Source organism: Cheilinus undulatus, linkage group 10 (genome assembly GCF_018320785.1).
Source record: "Cheilinus undulatus linkage group 10, ASM1832078v1, whole genome shotgun sequence".
NCBI classification, from domain to species: domain Eukaryota; kingdom Metazoa; phylum Chordata; class Actinopteri; order Labriformes; family Labridae; genus Cheilinus; species Cheilinus undulatus.
The window spans coordinates 47,993,016-48,013,088 of record NC_054874.1 but is presented as its reverse complement, the minus strand read 5'-3'; the positions used below and the strand labels follow the sequence as shown (position 1 = coordinate 48,013,088).

The 20,073-nt window shown below is 38.9% G+C and overlaps 1 protein-coding gene across 2 annotated transcripts in view; it reads left to right on the top strand.

Moving 5' to 3' along the window:
- LOC121516269 (zinc finger protein 638-like) overlaps positions 1-20,073 on the top strand; it is a 29,767-nt gene that overhangs the window by 9,087 nt on the left and 607 nt on the right. For both annotated transcript variants that reach the window (XM_041797468.1, XM_041797467.1), the window contains exons 8-20: positions 800-925; positions 7,179-7,295; positions 9,368-9,492; positions 9,579-9,982; positions 10,745-10,832; positions 11,329-11,504; positions 11,581-11,747; positions 14,777-14,855; positions 14,998-15,023; positions 15,103-15,231; positions 15,792-15,922; positions 16,213-17,257; positions 19,233-19,332. In XM_041797468.1, the coding sequence (XP_041653402.1) occupies positions 800-925; positions 7,179-7,295; positions 9,368-9,492; positions 9,579-9,982; positions 10,745-10,832; positions 11,329-11,504; positions 11,581-11,747; positions 14,777-14,855; positions 14,998-15,023; positions 15,103-15,231; positions 15,792-15,922; positions 16,213-17,257; positions 19,233-19,332 (2,713 nt within the window). The remainder of the gene's footprint in view (positions 1-799; positions 926-7,178; positions 7,296-9,367; positions 9,493-9,578; positions 9,983-10,744; positions 10,833-11,328; positions 11,505-11,580; positions 11,748-14,776; positions 14,856-14,997; positions 15,024-15,102; positions 15,232-15,791; positions 15,923-16,212; positions 17,258-19,232; positions 19,333-20,073) is intronic.

Here is a 20,073-nt window from a genome sequence, read left to right as displayed (position 1 = left end):
CAATGAGAGACGAATTGGATCGCACGTGGCAATTGTTTACAACTTTGGACCGCAAGAGACTTTTGCCGTGTGAACACAAACAAACCAGGTGACAACTGATACAAATGTATCGTTTTTGCCCCTGAATCAGAACAAGGCAAACAAGCCACAGGTGTGAATACACCCTAAGACATTAAAGAGCCACATGAGGTTCAAGAGCCACATGTTGAGTTTCACTGATCATACTGAAGCCAGCCACAAGGGGGCGATTGAGATATTTTAGCGACATATTTCTGGAACCCTCTTGATGTCTTTCACTGAGTTTGATGCTCATACGCTGTGTCATGATTGGTCAAATACATTATGCATGAAACAGCTCTTTTGTGTAGATTCTCAGAAAGGAATATTGCACTCTCAAAGGGCCTTTTTAAAAAAGGAAGACAGGAATGATAAATGTTTTTTACCATGCCAAACTACAGAAATACAGTACCTTTTTGCTTCTTGTTTGAAAAGTTGTGAAGTTGAAGGATTTATTTAAGTTTTAAGAAAAGAAATGAAGCAATTGAATGCCATATTTTTTCCCTCTCAAATGTTCCGAATTGAATTGTCTTCAAGGAGGCTGGGATGGGATCACATGTCTTCATGATGTCATAAAGGCTGAAGGGTAAATGAAGTGTGTGATGTGCTAGTTGGGCATGTTGGGCTTTGCAGAACAAATGGAAATCTTCACACGTGGAGATGCTTTACCCCCCCGCAGGTCTCAGATGTCTTCATTGTAAACCTGGCTAATGATAAAATGTTTGTGTTGTGACTTCTTCAGGCGTTTGTGGAGCTGGGCTCCATGGATCAGGCCAGAGACATGGTGAAGTTCCACGAAAACTACCCTCTAACGGTGAACGGGGAGCAGATGGAGTTCAGGCTCTCAAACACCTTCAACTTCCTCCAGGTAGAGATATTCATCCAATCAGCAGCTCACACTGAACCAACAGCCAATCAGCTTGTCTCTTCTTCATTTAAACTCAGCAGAGAGCAGCAGGCTACTGGTGTGGGTAAATCTGCAGTCAGAGAGTGGTGAAGTTAACCCTTTAGTGCCATCATCACTGATATCACAATAACCACACACATTAGCACACATCAGACACACTCTTTAATCGTAGATTAGATGTTTGTGTGTTTTTATTCTCATTCTGACTGCAGAGTAATTTATCTGTTCACATCCTGCTGCTCCTGAAAGCCGAGGTCAGGCCAAACATTCTCATGACCGTTTAGAGCGTTCAGGAGACCGCTGCAGCTTGAATCAGGCCGGCTGACGGTGCAGCCTGAGATTCAGTTTGCCAGGTCGTCACTAGCTGGTTGGAGAATATAAGCCAGGTTCTTTAGTGTTCTGTCTGTTCTCAGAGGCAACAAAACTCCACTCTTACCAATCATTTCTCTCTCTCTCTTAGAGCTGTGAAGAAATTTTTGCCCCTTCCCGATTGATTTTTTTTTTTCCATATTTGGCACACTTAAATGTTTCAGATCATCAGACTAATTTTGATGCAGGTCTTTACACGTTGCTCTGGGACCTCCTGGATGAGTCGACCATGCACTCTCAGAGTGATTTAGGCTGGCCACTCCTGGGAAGGTTCACTACTGTTCACAGTTTTCTCCATTTGTGGATAATGGCTCTCAGTGAGGTCAGCTGGAATCCCAATGCCTTAGAAATGTCTCTGTAACCCTTTCAGACTGATAAATGTTAGTGACTTTGTTTCTCATCTGTTCTTCTGTAGGTTGTTCCATGATGTGTTGGAGATCTTTAAGCCTTCTTCACTTTGTCAGATAGGTTCTATTTGAGGGATTTAGGGCGCATTCACACCAGAGCTTTTTGGTCCGCTGTAAACAAACTCTGGTCCGTTTTCCCGGATAGTCTGGTTTGTTTGGAGTGGTGTGAAAGCTCTCACGAACTCTGGTGCGGACCAAACAAGCGGATTCTGGTCCGCTTGAAAACAGGGGGTCTCGGTCCACTTCTAAACAATCCCTGGTGTGGTTCGTTTGAGGTGTGAAAGCAAAGTGGACCAACCTGTGAACCAAAGGCAGGAAGTGGCATAAAGCGTAATGATATACAGATTTATGTGATTTAATTATCAGATACATGTCGGTACCTCGCTTGGCGTCTGTGTGACACAGCAACACGTCGTAGTCAGGGCTGATTTATTCATCTCATGGAAAGAATGACATGCTGGACAGCTCACCACCGTCTTCTTCTACACCTTCTTTTCTTCTTGGTCGCCATTTGTTTGTGACGACAGCGCCCCTAACGGGCAGAGGCTGTAGGTGTTCAGACAGTTTGGTCCGTTTGACCAAGAGCAGTGTGAATGTGAACCAAACCAAAGGAAAATGCAACAATGCTGTAATTTCTGTTCCAAAACACACTGAATCCCCAGGACTATCAGGTGTGAAAATGACCTTATTCATCAGCAGGTCTGGCAGTGATCAGGTCTGGGTTTGGATAGTCTAAGGGAACTATAAAAATGTGGTTAATCACAGTAAATTCATGATTTAATCAGATGGGGAATGACTTTTTCACATAGGGCCAGGTAAGTTTGAATGGTTTTATCCCTTAATAAATGAAATCATCATTTAAAAACTGACTTTAGAATTTACTCAGGTTATCTTTGTCTAATATTAAAATTACTTTGATGATCTGAAACATTTAAGTGTGGCAAACATAAAACAATAATCAGGTATGAGGTTCATACCCACTCACAGCTCTGCATGTTCATCCTAATGCTCAGTTAAAGATAGTGAATTTTTGAAGAAAATATTCACATATACACTGCTTAAAAAATGTATTAGACCACCTGTCATATTTGTCTCAGAGACCATCCAGCATCATGAAGTGCTTTAATGCAGACTCTTTCATTTTCAGTGAGCTCTCCACGTTTTACCATTTTAAACAGGAATGAGGAATTTCAACCTGAATTCACCTTTTTTATACCCAAATTTGAGCCGGCTCGCTGGGCTTCTTTGAGAAGTCAGAAATGAATCAAGCATAACATTCAGCCACTAAAACTAATTTTTCTGTTCAGGAATGCAAGTAAATAACTATAATTTGACATATTAATCAAGAAATATTAATGTGCTTTAGTATCTTTTCATATTTTTTTTTTTGAAAAAACAGTAAATTTGAAAATTCATGGATAACAATAATAATTATATTTTAGCATTAAAAATATCATTTGGGTTAAAGAGCTTCTACATATTGGTGTATTACCATTGCAGAAACATAAAAAATTATTTTTGGTAATTACCAATGCTGTTAATTTAGGGCAGCTGTGGCATAAACCTTACTTTGGGTGGTGGTCTAATAAATTTGATAAGCACTGTATATGTTTATAGTATATCTCCATTTAGATAAAGAATATTAACATATTTTTATCCGATATCGCCACACATGCCAGGATCGTCAGTTAAGTGATAATCAGAGAAGTGACTGATAAAGCTCGTGCCAAAGGTCAATTTTGGTCATTTTCATCACAGGAAGAGATTTGAAGGATTGGAAACGATCTGGTATTTTCCACTTAGACAGGTATGTAAATGATCTGTACTGATTCTAACTTAAGTTCATGCTGGCCTTGATAACGTTCTGTGTGTTACACATATCTGCTGGTTGTTGGCGTATTACAGTCACTTCCTTATAAAAGCCGTCAGTACGTTTACATGCACAGCTAAATCAAATCACAGTTGCAGCTCGATTCTGATCCTTAACCGGACCCCTGTCTTTGTCCCAGTTTATTTGGCTGTGAATATGACCAACACACCTATGTAATAGGGCTGGGCAATTAATCGAAAATTAGATTAAATTGCACTTTGGCCTGGTGCATTTTTCAAATCGCAAAAGTTGCAGTATTTCTTTTACCTGAAATTTGTGTCAAAATAACAATTTTAAAACATCTTTTGCAGCAGAGATGTTATAAATGACTTATCATGCAGTCATCCAAGTGGCAGTTTTTTAGAAAAGTAAATAAAAATTATGACCCCCTTCAATACATCAGTTCTTATCCAATTTGCAACACAAGTTAATATCATCACAATTAGATATTTTTCTAAAAATTTTATCCCTGGTTTTATCTAATATTGTGTTGGTTGTAATATAGAATGATTTATTTCTTGTGTTTATTGCTAAATAAATAGATAAATAAATAAGATCAGGAACTAAAGAAAAAAATCACACATCATATCACAATTGCAATATTAGGGAAATAAATCGCAATTATTTTCCCAAATCATTCAGCCTGACTATGTAAGTTGATATCTCTCTTTGTTCATCTCATTCTTTAAACTTTAAATTGTGTTTTCAGGAAAAAAAGTTTGTTTTGTTTTTTAATCCTTAAACCTTAAATTGTATTCAAAGGACTGATTTTTTGGTTATGTTAAACATATTTAAATATTGGTTTCAGCTAAAATTAATCTGTAAATATCAGCAAAAATCCAATATCTTGCATCCCTAAAAATGATCACTGGACAGATCAGAAGTTATCAAACATTTAATTTTTTACTGTTCACTTATTTCTTATGTGGAGTTCTTCTTCTGTGAGAAAGTTTAGGTCATAATGTTTGATCTACCCAAAGGTCCTAATTTTCTTTCAAAGTAAAAGCAGGTCTGTATCCAAACAGGAAGTCAGTTACACATTGAGACAGTACAAAAACTCAAACTGAAACTAAAACCCTTTGACAGCCCAACTCCGTACGTACTCTACACTTTCTTTTGGCATCGCTCGCTGTCGTCAAGCGCGCCGTGATACATGAAGGCAGGTCAAAGCCTGGCGCTAAGAGTTTGGAGCACGCTCTGAATATCTGGTTTAATTTGGGTCTGATAAAGGTGAATGAGTGAGTAGATCAAACTCTGATCACATGATCTAGGAGTGTAGTCCTCCAGAAAGTCATTGAAGTATGATTCCAGTAAGACTAACATTCACACATCAATTTAAAACTGCTGTTTTAGTCAGACTGGAACAGTAATTGTATTTTTTTCTACCTGCATGTAAACGTACTGAAGTAGCTTGCCTCCATGCATCCTACAAACACCCGTGTTTAGAATAGTCTTTCCTCCATTCTTGCTGTATTTTTTTTTTTATTATTGTGATGGCAAATGAAAGTGTGCAGCCCTTGAGTCTAAGACAGTTTTCCCAAGGGGACGATAAAGTTGACGTATTTCTCTTAGTGCTAAATCTTTAGACCTCAGGTTTACTGGGACATTCAGGCAGTCAGATTAAACTCCAGACTCATCTGTAATTTCTTCAGATAGTTTGGTTACTCAGAGGATGAGTTGTCACACAGCTAGTGTTTGTAAAGTCAGATTACTGTTAGCTTAGCATCACATAGCCCTTCTTAACTAGAGGAAGCCTGTAAATAAGTCCAGGTTCAGGTTCAGTAGATTCATAGAAAGCTCAGTGATGTTTGTTCAAAGAGAAACCTCATATGAAGAAATGCTGACTGTATCGGATAAACGTATGTGTCTTTTAGATGGATGTAGTACACAGAAACACCAGATTGTTGGCTGTCTTTGTTGTGCAGTGCATTCTGGGTAGTGTTGCCAATTGGTTGCATTTTCCTTTCCTTTCCTTTGGTTGCATTTACAGTTTCCTTCTGTCCTCTTCACTGTGATCCATCAAGAAACTAAGTGATAATCCTTCAGGTTTTTATGAAGGTTTCAAACCAGCTTTACATCTGGATTATAGACAGGCATGGTCTGGGACGTCCTCATCTGGACTGGACTGGCTGTGTAGATGGATACTGGCTTTAAACACCACCCATCAGCTGATCTGATCTGCTGTATTCTCATAGAAAAGCATGGCTTTATTTACATCTGTCCAGCCTCGCTCAGAGCGATGGGAAGTGTGGTTCTTGTTCTTCTTGTTTCCCAGCTCAGTAAGGAGAGCCAGTCTTTCAGATCCAAAACAGCTTTTCATTCTACAAAAAAGAAACCACCTCTCCGACAGGAGTCAGCTCTCAGAACCAGCTAGTCATGACTTCTTCATAACTCGACATCCTGAATTTAGATATCATTTCAATCTAACCAGAGCGCCATCTCTCTATCATTATTGGAAAACAGATAAACTAACATTCTTTCCCTCATGTTGACTGTTCTTTCTTGGCAACTTTGGAAAAGTGGGTGAAACTGGCAAGGGTTTCACTCACTTTTCTGAAAGTAGCCAACCACTGCTTACTATTGGGAAAAAAATGGAGGAAAAGCCCCCCAACATCCCCAGCTTCAACAACATTCTATCCTCTGCCTTTGATGACGTCATCCTTTGAAACCTTTAATAGGGTTTAAAATTATGATGTCATCCATTAAGGATTATAAAGCATTCCATTTTTGACTTTGAAAAGTATGTCATCCTTTAAATGCCTAAAAACATTCCATCCTTGCCTTAAAGATGTTGTCATCAATTCTTAGCTAAATAAACTCTCCATTGTTGCCTTAAAGAGGTTGTCATCAGTTCTTAGCTAAATAAACATTCCATCCTTGCCTTAAAGATGTTGTCATCATTCTCAGCTTTATAAACATTCCATCCTTGCCTTAAAGATGTTATCAATTTTTAGCTAAATAAACTGTCCATCATTTCCTTAAAAATGTTGTCATCATTTTTAGCTTTATAAACATTCCATCCTTGCCTTTAAATGCCATCTTTAATAGCTGATTAACTATTACAGCCTTTAAAGATGATATCATCCTTAAAAGTGCCTTTGAGGATGATGTCATCTTTTGTCTATGAATATTCCATCCTTGCCTCTGCATGCATGGAAAGATGGATGGACTGTTGTTAGAATCAGAGGAGGGACAGAGAGCTCTGATATCAGGTCATGTCTGAAGATAGATTGTTAATGCAGAGTCCGGACTTAAGAGACATCAGCTGGTACCTGAAGGACTAGAATGGATCATTTATCCACAATAAAGTTCTGTCTGACCCCTGAATCTGGAAATAAAGCCAAAGAAGCGTTCAGGGGTCAATAAGAGGAACACTGCAACCACTTAAAAACACTACACAGCAGTGGAGCCGACGTGGATTTATTTGGTCTTTAAAGTGTTTCTGTGTACGGCATCCATCTAAAAGAGACCAATGTTGATGTCATAAAGTCCCGTCTTTCTCTTAATCTCTCTGCTGCCCTCTGCTGGAGAGAACGGTAACGTAGCGCTTCTGTCTTTGTCTTCTCAGAGCTCTCGTGTGGTCACTTTCATCCCGCCTCCATCAGGAGAGGACGGTCGATCAGATCTGATCAGCATCATCAAACGCTTCGGCTCGCCGCTCTACACGCTCTTCCTGCCCTCAAAGGTGAGATGAGCCTAAATGCTGATTTTGTTGGGATCAGAATGTTTATGGAGCAACGTTAGAGAGAAGATTCCTGCAGAGATGGAGAAGAAAACGCTTCATAGAGGAAGATTAACCAAAAATTAACTACAGCCAGATAAAACAGAAATTTAACTCAGAGAGATGCTTTAAATGTGTTTTTGAGTAACAAAGGTAACATTTCAGTGATAAAATAAGAAGTATGATGGTAAATGTGGAGCTAACAAAAATGATTTAACTACAGTAGAGGAGGACTGTAAACCAAATTCTTCTTTTTCTTTAATTTGATCCTGAGAAAAGTCTGAGTCACATTCATGAAGCTGCTGAAACCTGTTCAATTGTTCTCACCTGTTTCCCTTCATTGATGAGCGCCATGTGCTCAATGGATGGAAGCTCGTTGTCCCTAATTAGCTGAGAGAAACGCCCCTTTAATGCCCATATAAGGACATGAGGCAAACCAAGCACACATGAAATGAAACACGGGATTCAAAGTAAATCTGAGACGTTAAAAACGTGAAAGTTCTGAAACCATTTAACCTGGTTTAAACATTTTGCAGTTGTTTATTCTGTTTATTTATTTATTTGTAGTGGTTTCATATGATTTTATGCATTTATTAGTTAATTGTATATCCATTTATGTGAAATTAATGTCCTATTTTATCATGTTTTTTTTTCTTTTAAAATTACTGTTTACTTCATTTTCTATCAGTAATTCATTTTTATTTTTATTCCTATTAATATTAAATTTTCTGGGCTGTCAATATTAATCACATTAACGACGACTAACTAGAATCCAGATTTAGTGCATTAATTTTTTTTAATCTCTAGCTTTATTTTTGCCTTCAGCACACTGAGGTTAATCCCTGCAGACACAGGGATTAAAAAAGTTCAGCACTGCTCCTTTAGTCTCATTATAGTCAAAATAAACTCAGAAAGTCAGAAACCTGAACCTGTGATATCAAACATTTACGTTTTTTACTCTTCATGTCAGTGTTGTAGTCGCCAAACCTCGAGTCCGAGGCAAGTTCCCAGTACCTAAAATCTAGAGCCAAATTAAATTATTCGTCATTTTTAAGCCTTTCCAGCTTTCCAGATGGGCTACGTTGATGTGTTTTATTGTTGTTTTGAAGTCAGTTATGAGGGGTTTCTCACACAAAAACAACAAATATTACAGAATCAAATAGTCTTAAGAAAAAAAGGTTCGAGTCCTCCTTATCATCCTCGAGTTCAAGTCGAGTCACGTGTTCTCCAAATCAAGACTCGAGTACTACAACCCTGGTTCATGTATTTCCTTTTCAGTCCATAACAAGTTCTTTTTTCACTGGTTAAATTCATGTATAAATCTTTAATCTAGCTTTAAATGCAGCTCTGAATCAAAACTAGAAGTCAGTTAGCTTTACTGTAAGGCAGTACAAAAATACAAAATGACACAAAAGTTTTAAATGCAAAATATTGGAAATTTAGGATGTGATAAAAAAAGGCTGTGGTTAACTTTAGAAATCTCAAGATTAATCACAATTAAAATTTTAATGTTTCGATATTACATTTTTTCCATTTATTTATTTCTGTTTATTTTAAACATTTGAGTTATATCTGTTTGTCTTTTTTATTGTTTTATTTTTATTTTTATCTTTAAAGATATATTTTATATCTTGTATATCCTTTGTTTTTCTTTATTTTATATTTAATTCCTTCATTTATTCACAGTTTCATATATATTCTATATTTTATAATTTATTATTTTACTTTATTTACTGAAATATATCGAACGAAATGAAACAAACAGCAGGCGTTTTAATCTCAGATTATAGAGTATAGCTGTCTTTCTAATCTAGCAGCTGTAGATGTAGACGGTTTTACTAGTCAGATGTGTTTCTGTCAGTTTGAGATAAAAATCATCAGATTTATTCAAACACATGATTCAGGTGTTTTACTTTACGTGTCTGAGAGTGCATTAGAAAACTCAGAATCTGCTTTAGGAGCATCTTTTCTTCTTTATTATCTTCATAGCAGTTTTAATATTGATCCTTTTTTACACAGCGGTTTTTCTTTTTCAGGTGTTTGTAGAGATGAAAGATGCGAGTGAAGCTCAGAAGCTGGTGGATTATTACTCCACCAACCGTCTGAGGATCAACCAAGACCTCATCCAGGTCTCCTTCTCTGGAGAATACAACAGCCTCATGTGAGTAGGATAGACCCGGATAAATCAGCTGATTCTGATCGATAGATTATTGATTAATCTTATTAATGATCCTTCTCTATCTGCAGGAGGATCCCGTCTGCCAAGAAATACGAAGAAGAGACCGAGAGGATGAAGAGTTCAAGCAAAGAGATAGAGAGCAGGAGTAGCAGAGACCGGGACGAAGGCAGAAACAGATCCAGAGAAAGGTCTACCAGGTCAAAGTCCAGGGATAAATCCAGCAGAGATGGGGGGACCAGAATCAGGTCCAGGTCTAAAGAAATGACCAAGGAGAAAAAGTCTGAGTCCAAAGAAAAGGCCTCTCATGAGAGAAAGTCTGAGTCTAGAGAAGAATCCAGCAGAGAGAGGAGGTCTGAGTCTAGAGAAGAATCCAGCAGAGAGAGGAGGTCTGAGTCTAGAGAAGAATCCAGCAGAGAGAGGAGGTCTGAGTCTGGGAAGAAGTCGGTGAAAGAAGAGGAAACGGAGATGCCAGGTAAGAAAACACGACAGGAGTCAACAGCAGCATCAACAAGGGTCAGTGAATTTTCTGGCAAATCCGTTTCCTGGTTGAAACCAGACTCAAAAAAGGGGAGAAACTGTTGTTAATCTGTTTTTCGTTTTTGACCAAAAATGGAAAAAAGCGAAAAAAATAGCCTTTTTTTCGTTGTTGTCGACCAAAAATAGAAAAACGAGTAATTTCTTCCTTTTGGACAAAAAAGTGACGTTATTTTGTTTTCTTCATCTGATAAAATACTTGAGGAAAAGGAAATCGTGTGGCCCATCCATCAAATTTTACAGTATTATTATAGTAGGCAAAAATGCGTTATATTGAATGTATGATAAATAATGTAAATTATTAATTCACTGGCAATTTACTGTAATGTAATTTATGTGTAATGTAATGTTATTACTTTTTAAAAATCTTTTATTCTGGATCTGCCAGAAAATACACTGACCCACAAGGATAAAAAGGAGTTAAATGAGTCTGTAATAATCAGAGGTTTGAGCTGTTTCAAAGCTCTTCTAGGATTGAAATGATGGAACTATATCAGTTATATCAGTTTACAGAATTATAAACTCTCAAATCCTGCCGCACTGCACAATCATCAGTGCAGGTAAAATACATGAAACTAACAAGCAGAGATCAGAAAATCTAATATTAGACTTTTCATGGTCTGATTTGTGTTATAATGTTCTGACCTCATAGTTTTATTTTTACTCTAAATGACGCACTAAAATCCTGACCTCCCTGCAGTCTTCACGGATGCCTCCTCTGGTCCAGATCCAGTCACTGAACTAAAGCATGAGGCTGCAGAAACCCAACAAACAGACCAGGAAGAGCCGTGAGTTCATTCATCTTCATGTCGTATCGATCTGGATTTACTGCTCTGAGGTCTGAGAGTTAAAGGGATACTTGAACATTTTGGCAAATTCGCCCATTGCCATAATTCCTGTAGTCTTACTAATAGGTTCGCTACCTTTAGTTGTCGGTGCAAGCTATTTTTAGATCGGTGCTGCTGAGTTAGGAGCTGCTCTGCCATTGTAATGGATTCTTATGGTAACGCGCTTTCCCTAATCAAACTCATCAAATACACAATCCAACAACTCCTAAACGCTCTCGAGGACAAGTTGTGACCTGCACATTCACCATTATGTAACATTACGACACATGAAGCAAATACTCGACACATGAAGCAAATACTGCAGCAGCCATGTCTGGAGTGTAGTTCCGGCTTTGCATTTACCTTTAAAACTATATCCTGTATAGGGATTATGGCAATGGGCAAATTTGCCGAAATGTTGAAGTATCCCTTTAAATATGTGACGTTTATTGATCAGGTCTGAAGACGACAGCGACATCGAGGGTATGGAGGTAATCGGAGAGGACGAAGAGGATCTACAGGACGAGGAGATGGAGGCCCTGGTTGGGAGTGATGGAGAGGAGGAGGAGGAGGAGGAGGAACCTGCTGAGAAAGAGGAATGTCCTCCAGAGAGAACAGACTCACCTGACGCAGGTAGAAATCAGATTTTATATTTCTGTAAAGGTGAAACGTACACAGAAGCTTTAATAAACTCCTGATGTTTTTTCAGATAAAAATGTGGAGTTGAAGGAAGGAGAGGAGAACGAGGAGGTGAATGAAGAGACCGATCATGAGAGACAGCAGGAGGAGAAAGAGGAAGAGGAGAAACCTTTAAAGGAGGAAGAGGAGGGATCAGAGCCCACCAGAGAAACAGAAACTCAGCAGGAGGAAAACGAGGTGGAGACGCAGCACGTTTATGTTTGAATGATTTTTCTGCCTTTCTGTCTCGGTTCTATGGTTTCAACACAACATAGAGATTTACAGATATCTAGCTTTGGCAGCTATTTTCCTAAGATAACATTTAAACTGAAATATGGATAAAGATTCTAAATCAGAGGAATCATTAAGGAGCAGAGAGGTCATTAGACTGGGTGTTAAGGCCTGGACTGTTATTTTTCTCAGTATTGAAAATGTACTACTGAGTTCTGGCTGTTTAAACATTTATGGTGAGGCAAAATTGCGACTCGTTTGTTTATGGCCCTCTGAGGCCACGGCCCCTTCACAGACATGGATCAACCCTTAGGATTTCCTCACACAGATTCAACATGGATATTTTTAAAGAGGCTATATGTAACTTTTAGAAAACAATCAGTGTAGTGATACCGCCAGCCATTAGGCAAACTAAGATAAGATATTCCTTTAGTAGTCCTGCAAGGGCAAATTCCAAACTACAATGGTGTTGTGTTGCTTGTCCATGACCGGGGCATTCCTTGCATGAATGAGCCTCCGGTTTATCAGGGGATACACACACAGACCAAGGTGATTTACTGGCACCGTGTATACAGACGAGGTAAGTGAAGTAACAAAATAAAACACTAAATGAGCAACGTGACATTAGTGTTGTTTGGATATTGTCTTCTTAAGCAAGCTAACGTAATTTAGCATACGTTTTATAGAACATAAAACACTACATTGTATTTCAAGGTCAGAAGTCATGCCCTACCTTTTCTACAGAAAGACGGCCATCTCTGGATCAATATTTATCCGAAGCATAGAGCGAAGCTCCCTTCATTTCTCAAATGCTCCACCAATATTTATCCTCAATTTCCCCCTGTGTCAGTCAAGCTCTTGTTTAGCTTGACGGGCTTTAGCAGATAAAGCTATCTTGGTTTCTTAATGTTTACGCCGAGTTTGTGTGGATGTTTGGGTTGCACTAGCCGATTCACTGGCAGAAGCAGCCTTCTCCATTGCCATTTTTTTCCATTTTACACACCGTAGCCAGGTATAAACCAGGGGTGCGCGTACTACGTAGCACCCGATGTCACATCCTTTCAGATTTGCAGAAAATACAGCTCGAGTTTTTTACAGATGAATGACTCAACAGGCTTATACAGGCAAACAAGGAAGACGTAGAGCCTCAATCTTTATATTGGGTTTAAGTGCGCACCGAAATATACTCAAAAATGGGAAGTGTGAAAGCAGAAAACTTACATATAGCCCCTTTAAAGGTTTTTAAACAGCAGCTTCTACTGTAGACTTTCCTATGATTTATAAAAATCTAACCCTCTGAATGTGTGCAGACCCTTGATAAACACAGGAAGTCTGTCCCATTAGACTAACCACAACAGGCTTTAAACAACTTTGTTTTGGGAGAAAAAAAACAAATTTGATGGCTCACCATAGCCATGCTAACCTTGCAACGCAGATGGATACGCCAGTTTCCTTATTTTTCACAGGTGAATCCATCTTGCAAAGATCCCGTCTGAACCGTTTGGGCCTGGTTAGAAAGTGACAGGTCCAATCAGTGACAAGGGGCAGTACTTTAGGGTGCGGCAAAGTAGTGACGTAAGCAAGCGGCAAGAAGAGGCCAGTGCAAATATGGAGGAAGAGATTAGTGTGGATGCTGCTAAAGCGCCAGTTTTATCAGACATTTCTTCGTTAAAAGAAGAACAAAGAACAGCAGTGAGTTGTTTTCTTTTCAAAAACCACAAAAGTCATGTACTGACATGTAGAGCTGGGCAATTAATCGAAAAATAATCAAAACCAACATTTAGGGCCTCTAACCGACGTAAACCCACTGTGTCAATTATTTCAATCTTCTTCTTTTCTTGGAAAAAAATTGACTTTTTAGGAAAAACATTTTCATTTCAGCTGATGTGTGTTTTGATTTCAAATGTTTTGATGAATAAACACAAATTGCTGATCGTTGTCAGTTCCTTTCAGTTGTTCTAAAATCATAAAAATATTTACAGAACAAACAGAGTTGGAGGTTGAGGGTGGAATAATCGTTCATTAATCAAAATCGAGGTAAAAAGTTCAATCATGATTTTCATTTTTGCCATAATCGCCCAGCCCTACTGGCATGTCTACAGTCGCCGTGGTTCGTGTTATTCCTCGGTAGCTGCTCACCTGCACCTTGGTCGCGGCTACGTCACGTGTTTTGTTGCTCTGATTGGCCTGTAAAGAGGTGACAGACAGAACGTTCATCCAGTCACACCCCAAGCTTTTTTCAAATCCTCTGCCCTTTCCCAAACGCTTAGTATTGAAGGTTTTCCAGATGGATGTGTGGAACAAATCCATCTGGTGTGTCAGGTTAACATGTATGCCCTAGTTTGCACTTTCTGAATTGCATACATTTGTGTGCAACTTTAGAACAAGACACTCAGTCCAAAAGTTGACGACAGTTTCATGCTGTTTGGACAGTTATTTATCTCTCTCTTTTTCTCTCATAAATATTTAAATATTTTCTACATTGTGCAAAAATGGTAAACAACCTCTCAGGACCTTTATATCTCTAACTCTTTGGGTGTTATTTGGACAGTGTAGGATTTTCTTATGTTTCTGTTAGATTATTTCTTTCCTACACGTCCTTTAAATCCTTCTTTAAACGTTCTGAATAGCTCAGATTTGTTGGGTTATTGATATGTGGGGTTGATTGAAGTACAGTGAGACTCTCAGCTGTTTCTCTATGATTTTTCTTTGTTCTGTTGTAGTCTCTGAGATGTTTTTATTATAATTCTTATTTTTTAATCTGGGATTATTTTGTGTTTGTACGTGTTCATCTGTAATCTTTAAATCTGATTAAATAAATGATCAATAATGATAATAATCCTGTTTCATGAGTAAAAACGTATCAGGCTTGTGTCTTTTTATCCGTCGTTAGCTTGTGTGAATGATCAGTGGTGGACATGCCCACTCCAGGCTGTCATTAACCAGTCAGCTGATCGATAACATCAGTAATGGTCTCTCCTGTCCCTCCTCTCTAGTCTGAACCAGACTTCCCCGTAGACCTGGACAGCTGCATCACGCTGGATGAGCTCGGGGATGACGACTGTGATTATCAAGGTATGCCAACGAGGGCCTGGAAAGACCTGGAAAAGTCTTAGACCACTGTGTAGTCCTTATTCAAGGCCTTCAGAGTTCTCAGGGTTAAGTTTGTCTTTAAAGCCAAGAGTTCTTAACAGTTTTCAAATTCTCTTTGTTTCAGATGAAGAAGTCAGAGCTGACCATCAGGTAAGACATAAATATTTTATTCATGAAAACATTTACCAAACTGTGTCAGACTCTTTAATAAAACCGTTTTCTGTTCCAGTCTCCTTCCAGTCGGGTTCTCTACTTCAGCAACGTTCCTCTGGGTTCCTTCACAGACTCAGAATTCATCCGGCTGGTCAAAGGCTACGGGAAGGCGGTACGCTTCTTCAGGATCCCGGGACGTGAGGGGGTAAAAACACTTCTTCATCCTTATATCATCTTTAGTCTTCAGACTTTACCATTCATCCATCCATCCATCCAACTATTCATCATCCATCCATCCATCATCCATCCATCCATCCAGCATCCATCCATCCATCCAACTATTCATCATCCATCCATCCAACATCCATCCATCCATCCATCCATCCATCCATCATCCATCATCCATCCATCCATCCATCCATAATTGCTTAGATTGTCCACTTTCAGTGTTTCGACATCATTGGATGAACTTTGTCATTAACATGCCGCAGATTCCTACTGCCAGTTGAAATAAGCTCACACAACAAGAAGTTTGACTTTGGTTTGCTCCAACAGGAATTAAACATTAAATATAAGAATAAACTGAAAAAGAATATAAAATACAATATTTAGATATCTACAAACCGTATTTAGTATTATTTCTAGTATAATCAGCTCTGTGTGCATTGATAGTACAGTTAGATGTGTAAAGGGAGCATGTTAGATCTCTTCTTCAGGATGTTTTCTGCACTTTAGTTCTTCATGTCCTGTTTTTCTATGTTTCAGGGTTTCATCGAGATGTCTTCATCCTCGGAGGCCCAGAGAGCCATTGAGGGTCTGACCGCCAAACCGCTCCGTGTGAACGGCTGCAATATCCACGTCCAGATCTCTAGCAACTACTACAAACTCACTAAAGGGTCAGAGCCTTTAAGAATCTCCTAACTCTGTCTAGGCTGCTGGTGTAGTCATTGTTTAACTTCCTGTTTAGTCTGACTGCTTCATGACTGTTATTTTAAATCTACTTGACTTTGGATGGCGCTATACGCCACCTTCTGATCATCAGAAAACTACATCTTACATCCACGTCGTATCAGGATGGGTATAGCTGAAACGCAAAACCAGTGTAGGGTTTACCAGGCAGCCATTATTCATACGCCAGGTTAACAGGAAGTAGATCTCAGGTTTACTCATATATACGTCTCTGCAGGTGGATGGTGGAGGACGTGGACATTGAGGAGGAGGAGGAGAAGAACGAGAGCAGCAGGAATCAGGGCAGCAGGCGGAGCCAGAGACTGAGCAAGAAACCTTCAGACAAAGACGAGACAAGCAGGAAGCTGTCCTCGAAGAAGACTCTGGAGAGAGATGGAACATCCAGAAGGAGCGAAGAGAAAGAGTCCAGAACATCAAAGAGGAAGGCGTCAGAAAAACAGCCTGCATCCAGGAAATCTGCAGAGAAAACCTCTGAGAAGAAGAGTCCAGAAAAGGAAAAGACCACGAGGACAACTCGAGGGAGCGAGAAAAAGAGCAAAGAAAAAGACTCTGCATCCACAAAGTCTGCAGAGGATGAGAGGAAGGAAGTGGAGTCTACGACAGAGACAGACAAGAATAAGTCAGATAAAAAGTCCTCTCCAGAGGAAGACAAGGCAGAAAAGAAGGTCCAAGAGAAAGACTCAAAAGGTCAGAACAAGTCGACATCTAAAACGAGTGAAGAGGAGTCCAGAACATCGAAGAGATGTTTAGAAAAAGAGTCTGAGTCCAGCAGATCTGCAGAGAAGTACTCAGAGAAGACAAGTCCAGAAAAGAAGTCCAGAACGAGTCCAGAGAGCGAGTCAACCAATAACAAGACAAAAGAAAACAAGTCAAAGACTAAACAGAACAAGTCAAAAATGGAGGAAATTGAGCCAAAGACAAAAGATGACTCAAAGATCGAAGAGAACGGGTCCGATAAAAGCTCCAAGAAGACTCTAGAGATGGAGTCCAAGTCCAAACAGGAGAAACCGTCTGACTCAGACTCAAAGCAGACTCCAGGAAAAGACTCTGTACAAGAAACGAGTCAGACTAAGGCGATAAAGAGAAAAGGGAGTCAAAAAAACAACTCCGTGCCTGACAAGAAAGAAAAGAAGAATGAGTCTCTGGGCGAGTCAGCAGAAGTTCCACGGGAAGAACAGTCACAGGTCCAGGACTCACCTGAATCAGCCCTGAAGGATCCTGGGAGTCCACATCCACCAGACTCTACTGGAGAACGTGACCAGGTAGAAATCAACACCTACAGGTCAAAGTCAAGTCATGAGTCTGAGCAGGTTAAAGGTCGTCATAATGGTCCATACTGCTGATTCTGTTATTAATTGCTAGGGATGTACAGTGTTATCATCGTGTTATCGTAATTCTTAAATACTTGCCTAAAAAGTGAAATATCTGTCAGCAGGTCACTGTTGCCCTAGTAACTGGTTGTTTCATCCTTGGCAGCAGCAACTGAAGCAAGCGTTTGTGATAACTGGCTTGAGTCTTTCACATCGCTGTGGAGGAATGTTATCCCACTCTTCTCTGCAGAGTTGTTTTAATTCAGCCACATTGGAGGGTTTTCCAGCATGAACGGAATGTCATCCTTTAAAGATGATGTCATCCTCTGAAGATGATGTCATTCTTTAAAAACATAAAGTGCTCCAAAGGATGAATCATCAAAGGCAGATGATAGAGTGCTCCATGTTGAGACTTTTCCCTCCATTTTTACCAAATAGTCGCCATAGTTGGTAACTTTAGTAAAAGTGGGTGGAGCTGTAGAGGAGTGAGGGTTAGGGTTCCAGAAAGTTCCTCTTCTGTCTGGTCAGTCCTCAGAATATTTTCCCAGAAGTCTTGGGGATCATCAGGATGTTTTTAGTCAAATGTGAGACGAGTCTTTGTGTTCTTTTTGGTCAGCAGTGGTTTTGGCCTTGGAACTCTCCCATGATGCCATTGTTGCCCAGTCTCTTTCTGATTGTTGAATCATGACCTCTGACCTTAACTGAGACAGTGAGGCCTGCAGGTCTTTAGATGTTGTACTGGATTCTTCTGGGACCTCCTGGATGAGTCGTTCATGCGCTCTTGGAGTCATGTTGGTAGGCCAGCCACAGTTTTCTTCATTTGTGGATAATGGCTCTCAGTGAGGTTGGCTGGAGTCCCAAAGCCTTAGAAATGTCTTTGTAACCCTTTCAGACTGATAGATGTCAGTGACTTTGTTTCTCATCTGTCTTTGAACCTCTTTAGATGGTTCTATGATGTCTTGCAGATCTTTTAGCCCACTTCACTTTGTCAGACAGGTTCTATTTAAGGGGTCTCTGGATCCAACAGATCTGGCAGTAATCTGGGTGTAGATCAGTGTTACTCAAACCTGCTCAACCGAAGAGCCAAATTGTTGAAAAACACCTTTGCAGGAGCCACAATCTACGTAGTGAAAAGTGGCAAAAACAGCTTGAAGTAGCAATAAAAATAATTAAAAGCTGGCAAAAAAATGGTCCAAAAAGTGGCAAAATGTGAGGGAAAACACTAAAATGGCCAAAAAGCTGTCAAGAGTGGCATAAATGGGCAAAAAAGAGGAAACAAGTGGTATTTAATGGTAAAAGGTAGCTTAAATGGGCAAAAAAATGTGATAAATGGCAAAAATGGGATAAATGTGGCAAAAACAAGTTGCACAAATGGGCAAAAAAAGAGGAAACAAGTGGTATTTAATGGCAAATGGTAGCTTAAATGGGCAAAAAGTGTCAAAAAATGGTGAAAAAGGACACAAATGGGATAAAAATGGCAAAAAATGGGGGAGAAGTTGCAATAAGAAGTGGCAGAAATGGGCAAATAATGGGAAAAAAGTGGTATTTAATGGCAAAGGTAAACTAATTGGGTGAAAAGTGGCAAAACATTGTGAAAAGGGCAAAAATGGGATTAATGGGACAATTAAGTTTGACAATTAAAGCCTGCTGTATAAGTCTGGGAAACAACTGATCAATGTGATTAATTTCTGAGGTCAAAGGTCCCTTTTTTAAAGATTTTCTGGGGTAATATTTAAAATGAAGTCATGAAAGAGCCACATGTTGAGTATCACCGGTGTAGATAGTCAAACTGAACTCAGCTTTATAAAAAACCAGATCCTGTTGTCATAACTATTGTAGTATTAAAATGTGTCATACATTTCTCAAACTTTTATCTGGTTTATTCTTCTGTCAGCTCACTGGAGATCAATAATCTGTTTGTTTTCAGAAACCTGCTGATCAGCTGATGGACTCTAACGTCCCAATTAAAGAACAATCTGAGCCTGCAGGTGGCGCCACAGAGCTGCAGAAACCCACCAAACCTGTTGGTAAGAAAATCTGGCACATATCTGACATGCTTCCTTAATTTATTTCAGACTTCCCAGAATTAAACCTAATAACAGATTAAATGAAAATACAAAATAAATGTGTGTTATCTGACGAGTTAAATTCTCTTAGTGTCAAACTCAATCACAGCAGGGGCTGGATTCTGGATTCAGGTCTAACCTGAGAGCCTAACAGGGTCAACCTCATTTTCACCAGTAATAAAATATGAAAAAAAAAACAGCACTGATGATAAATAATTTGGAAATTAAAAATGTTAAAATAAGTTTAAAGGCTCAAATCTGAGACAGAAATTCCAATTTATTAGTTCAAAAGATCAGAACATGATATTAAAAATAGAAAAATAATGTTTTGAAAGAGCAAATATATGAGGAGAAAGTTGAAATCATGAGTTTAACTTAAAATTTTAAATTGTGAGTCTGATAGGTCAAAATATGGGATTAAAAAGCCAAAAATTAGGATTTGAAAATGTCAGAATATGAGCTGGAATTCAAAATCATGTTACTAAAGTCAAAATATGGGATTTAAAAGCCAAAGTAAGGAGTTGGGAAGTCAAAATATGACTTAAAATTTAAAATGGGGAATCTAAAAGATAGAAATGTGACATAAAGTCCAAATTATGAGTTGAAAAGGTCAAAGTATGAAATGAAAAGTCTAAATCATAAATTTGTGATGTAATCTTGAGATGCAAAGTTGAAAACATGAAATAAAACAAATTTTTCATA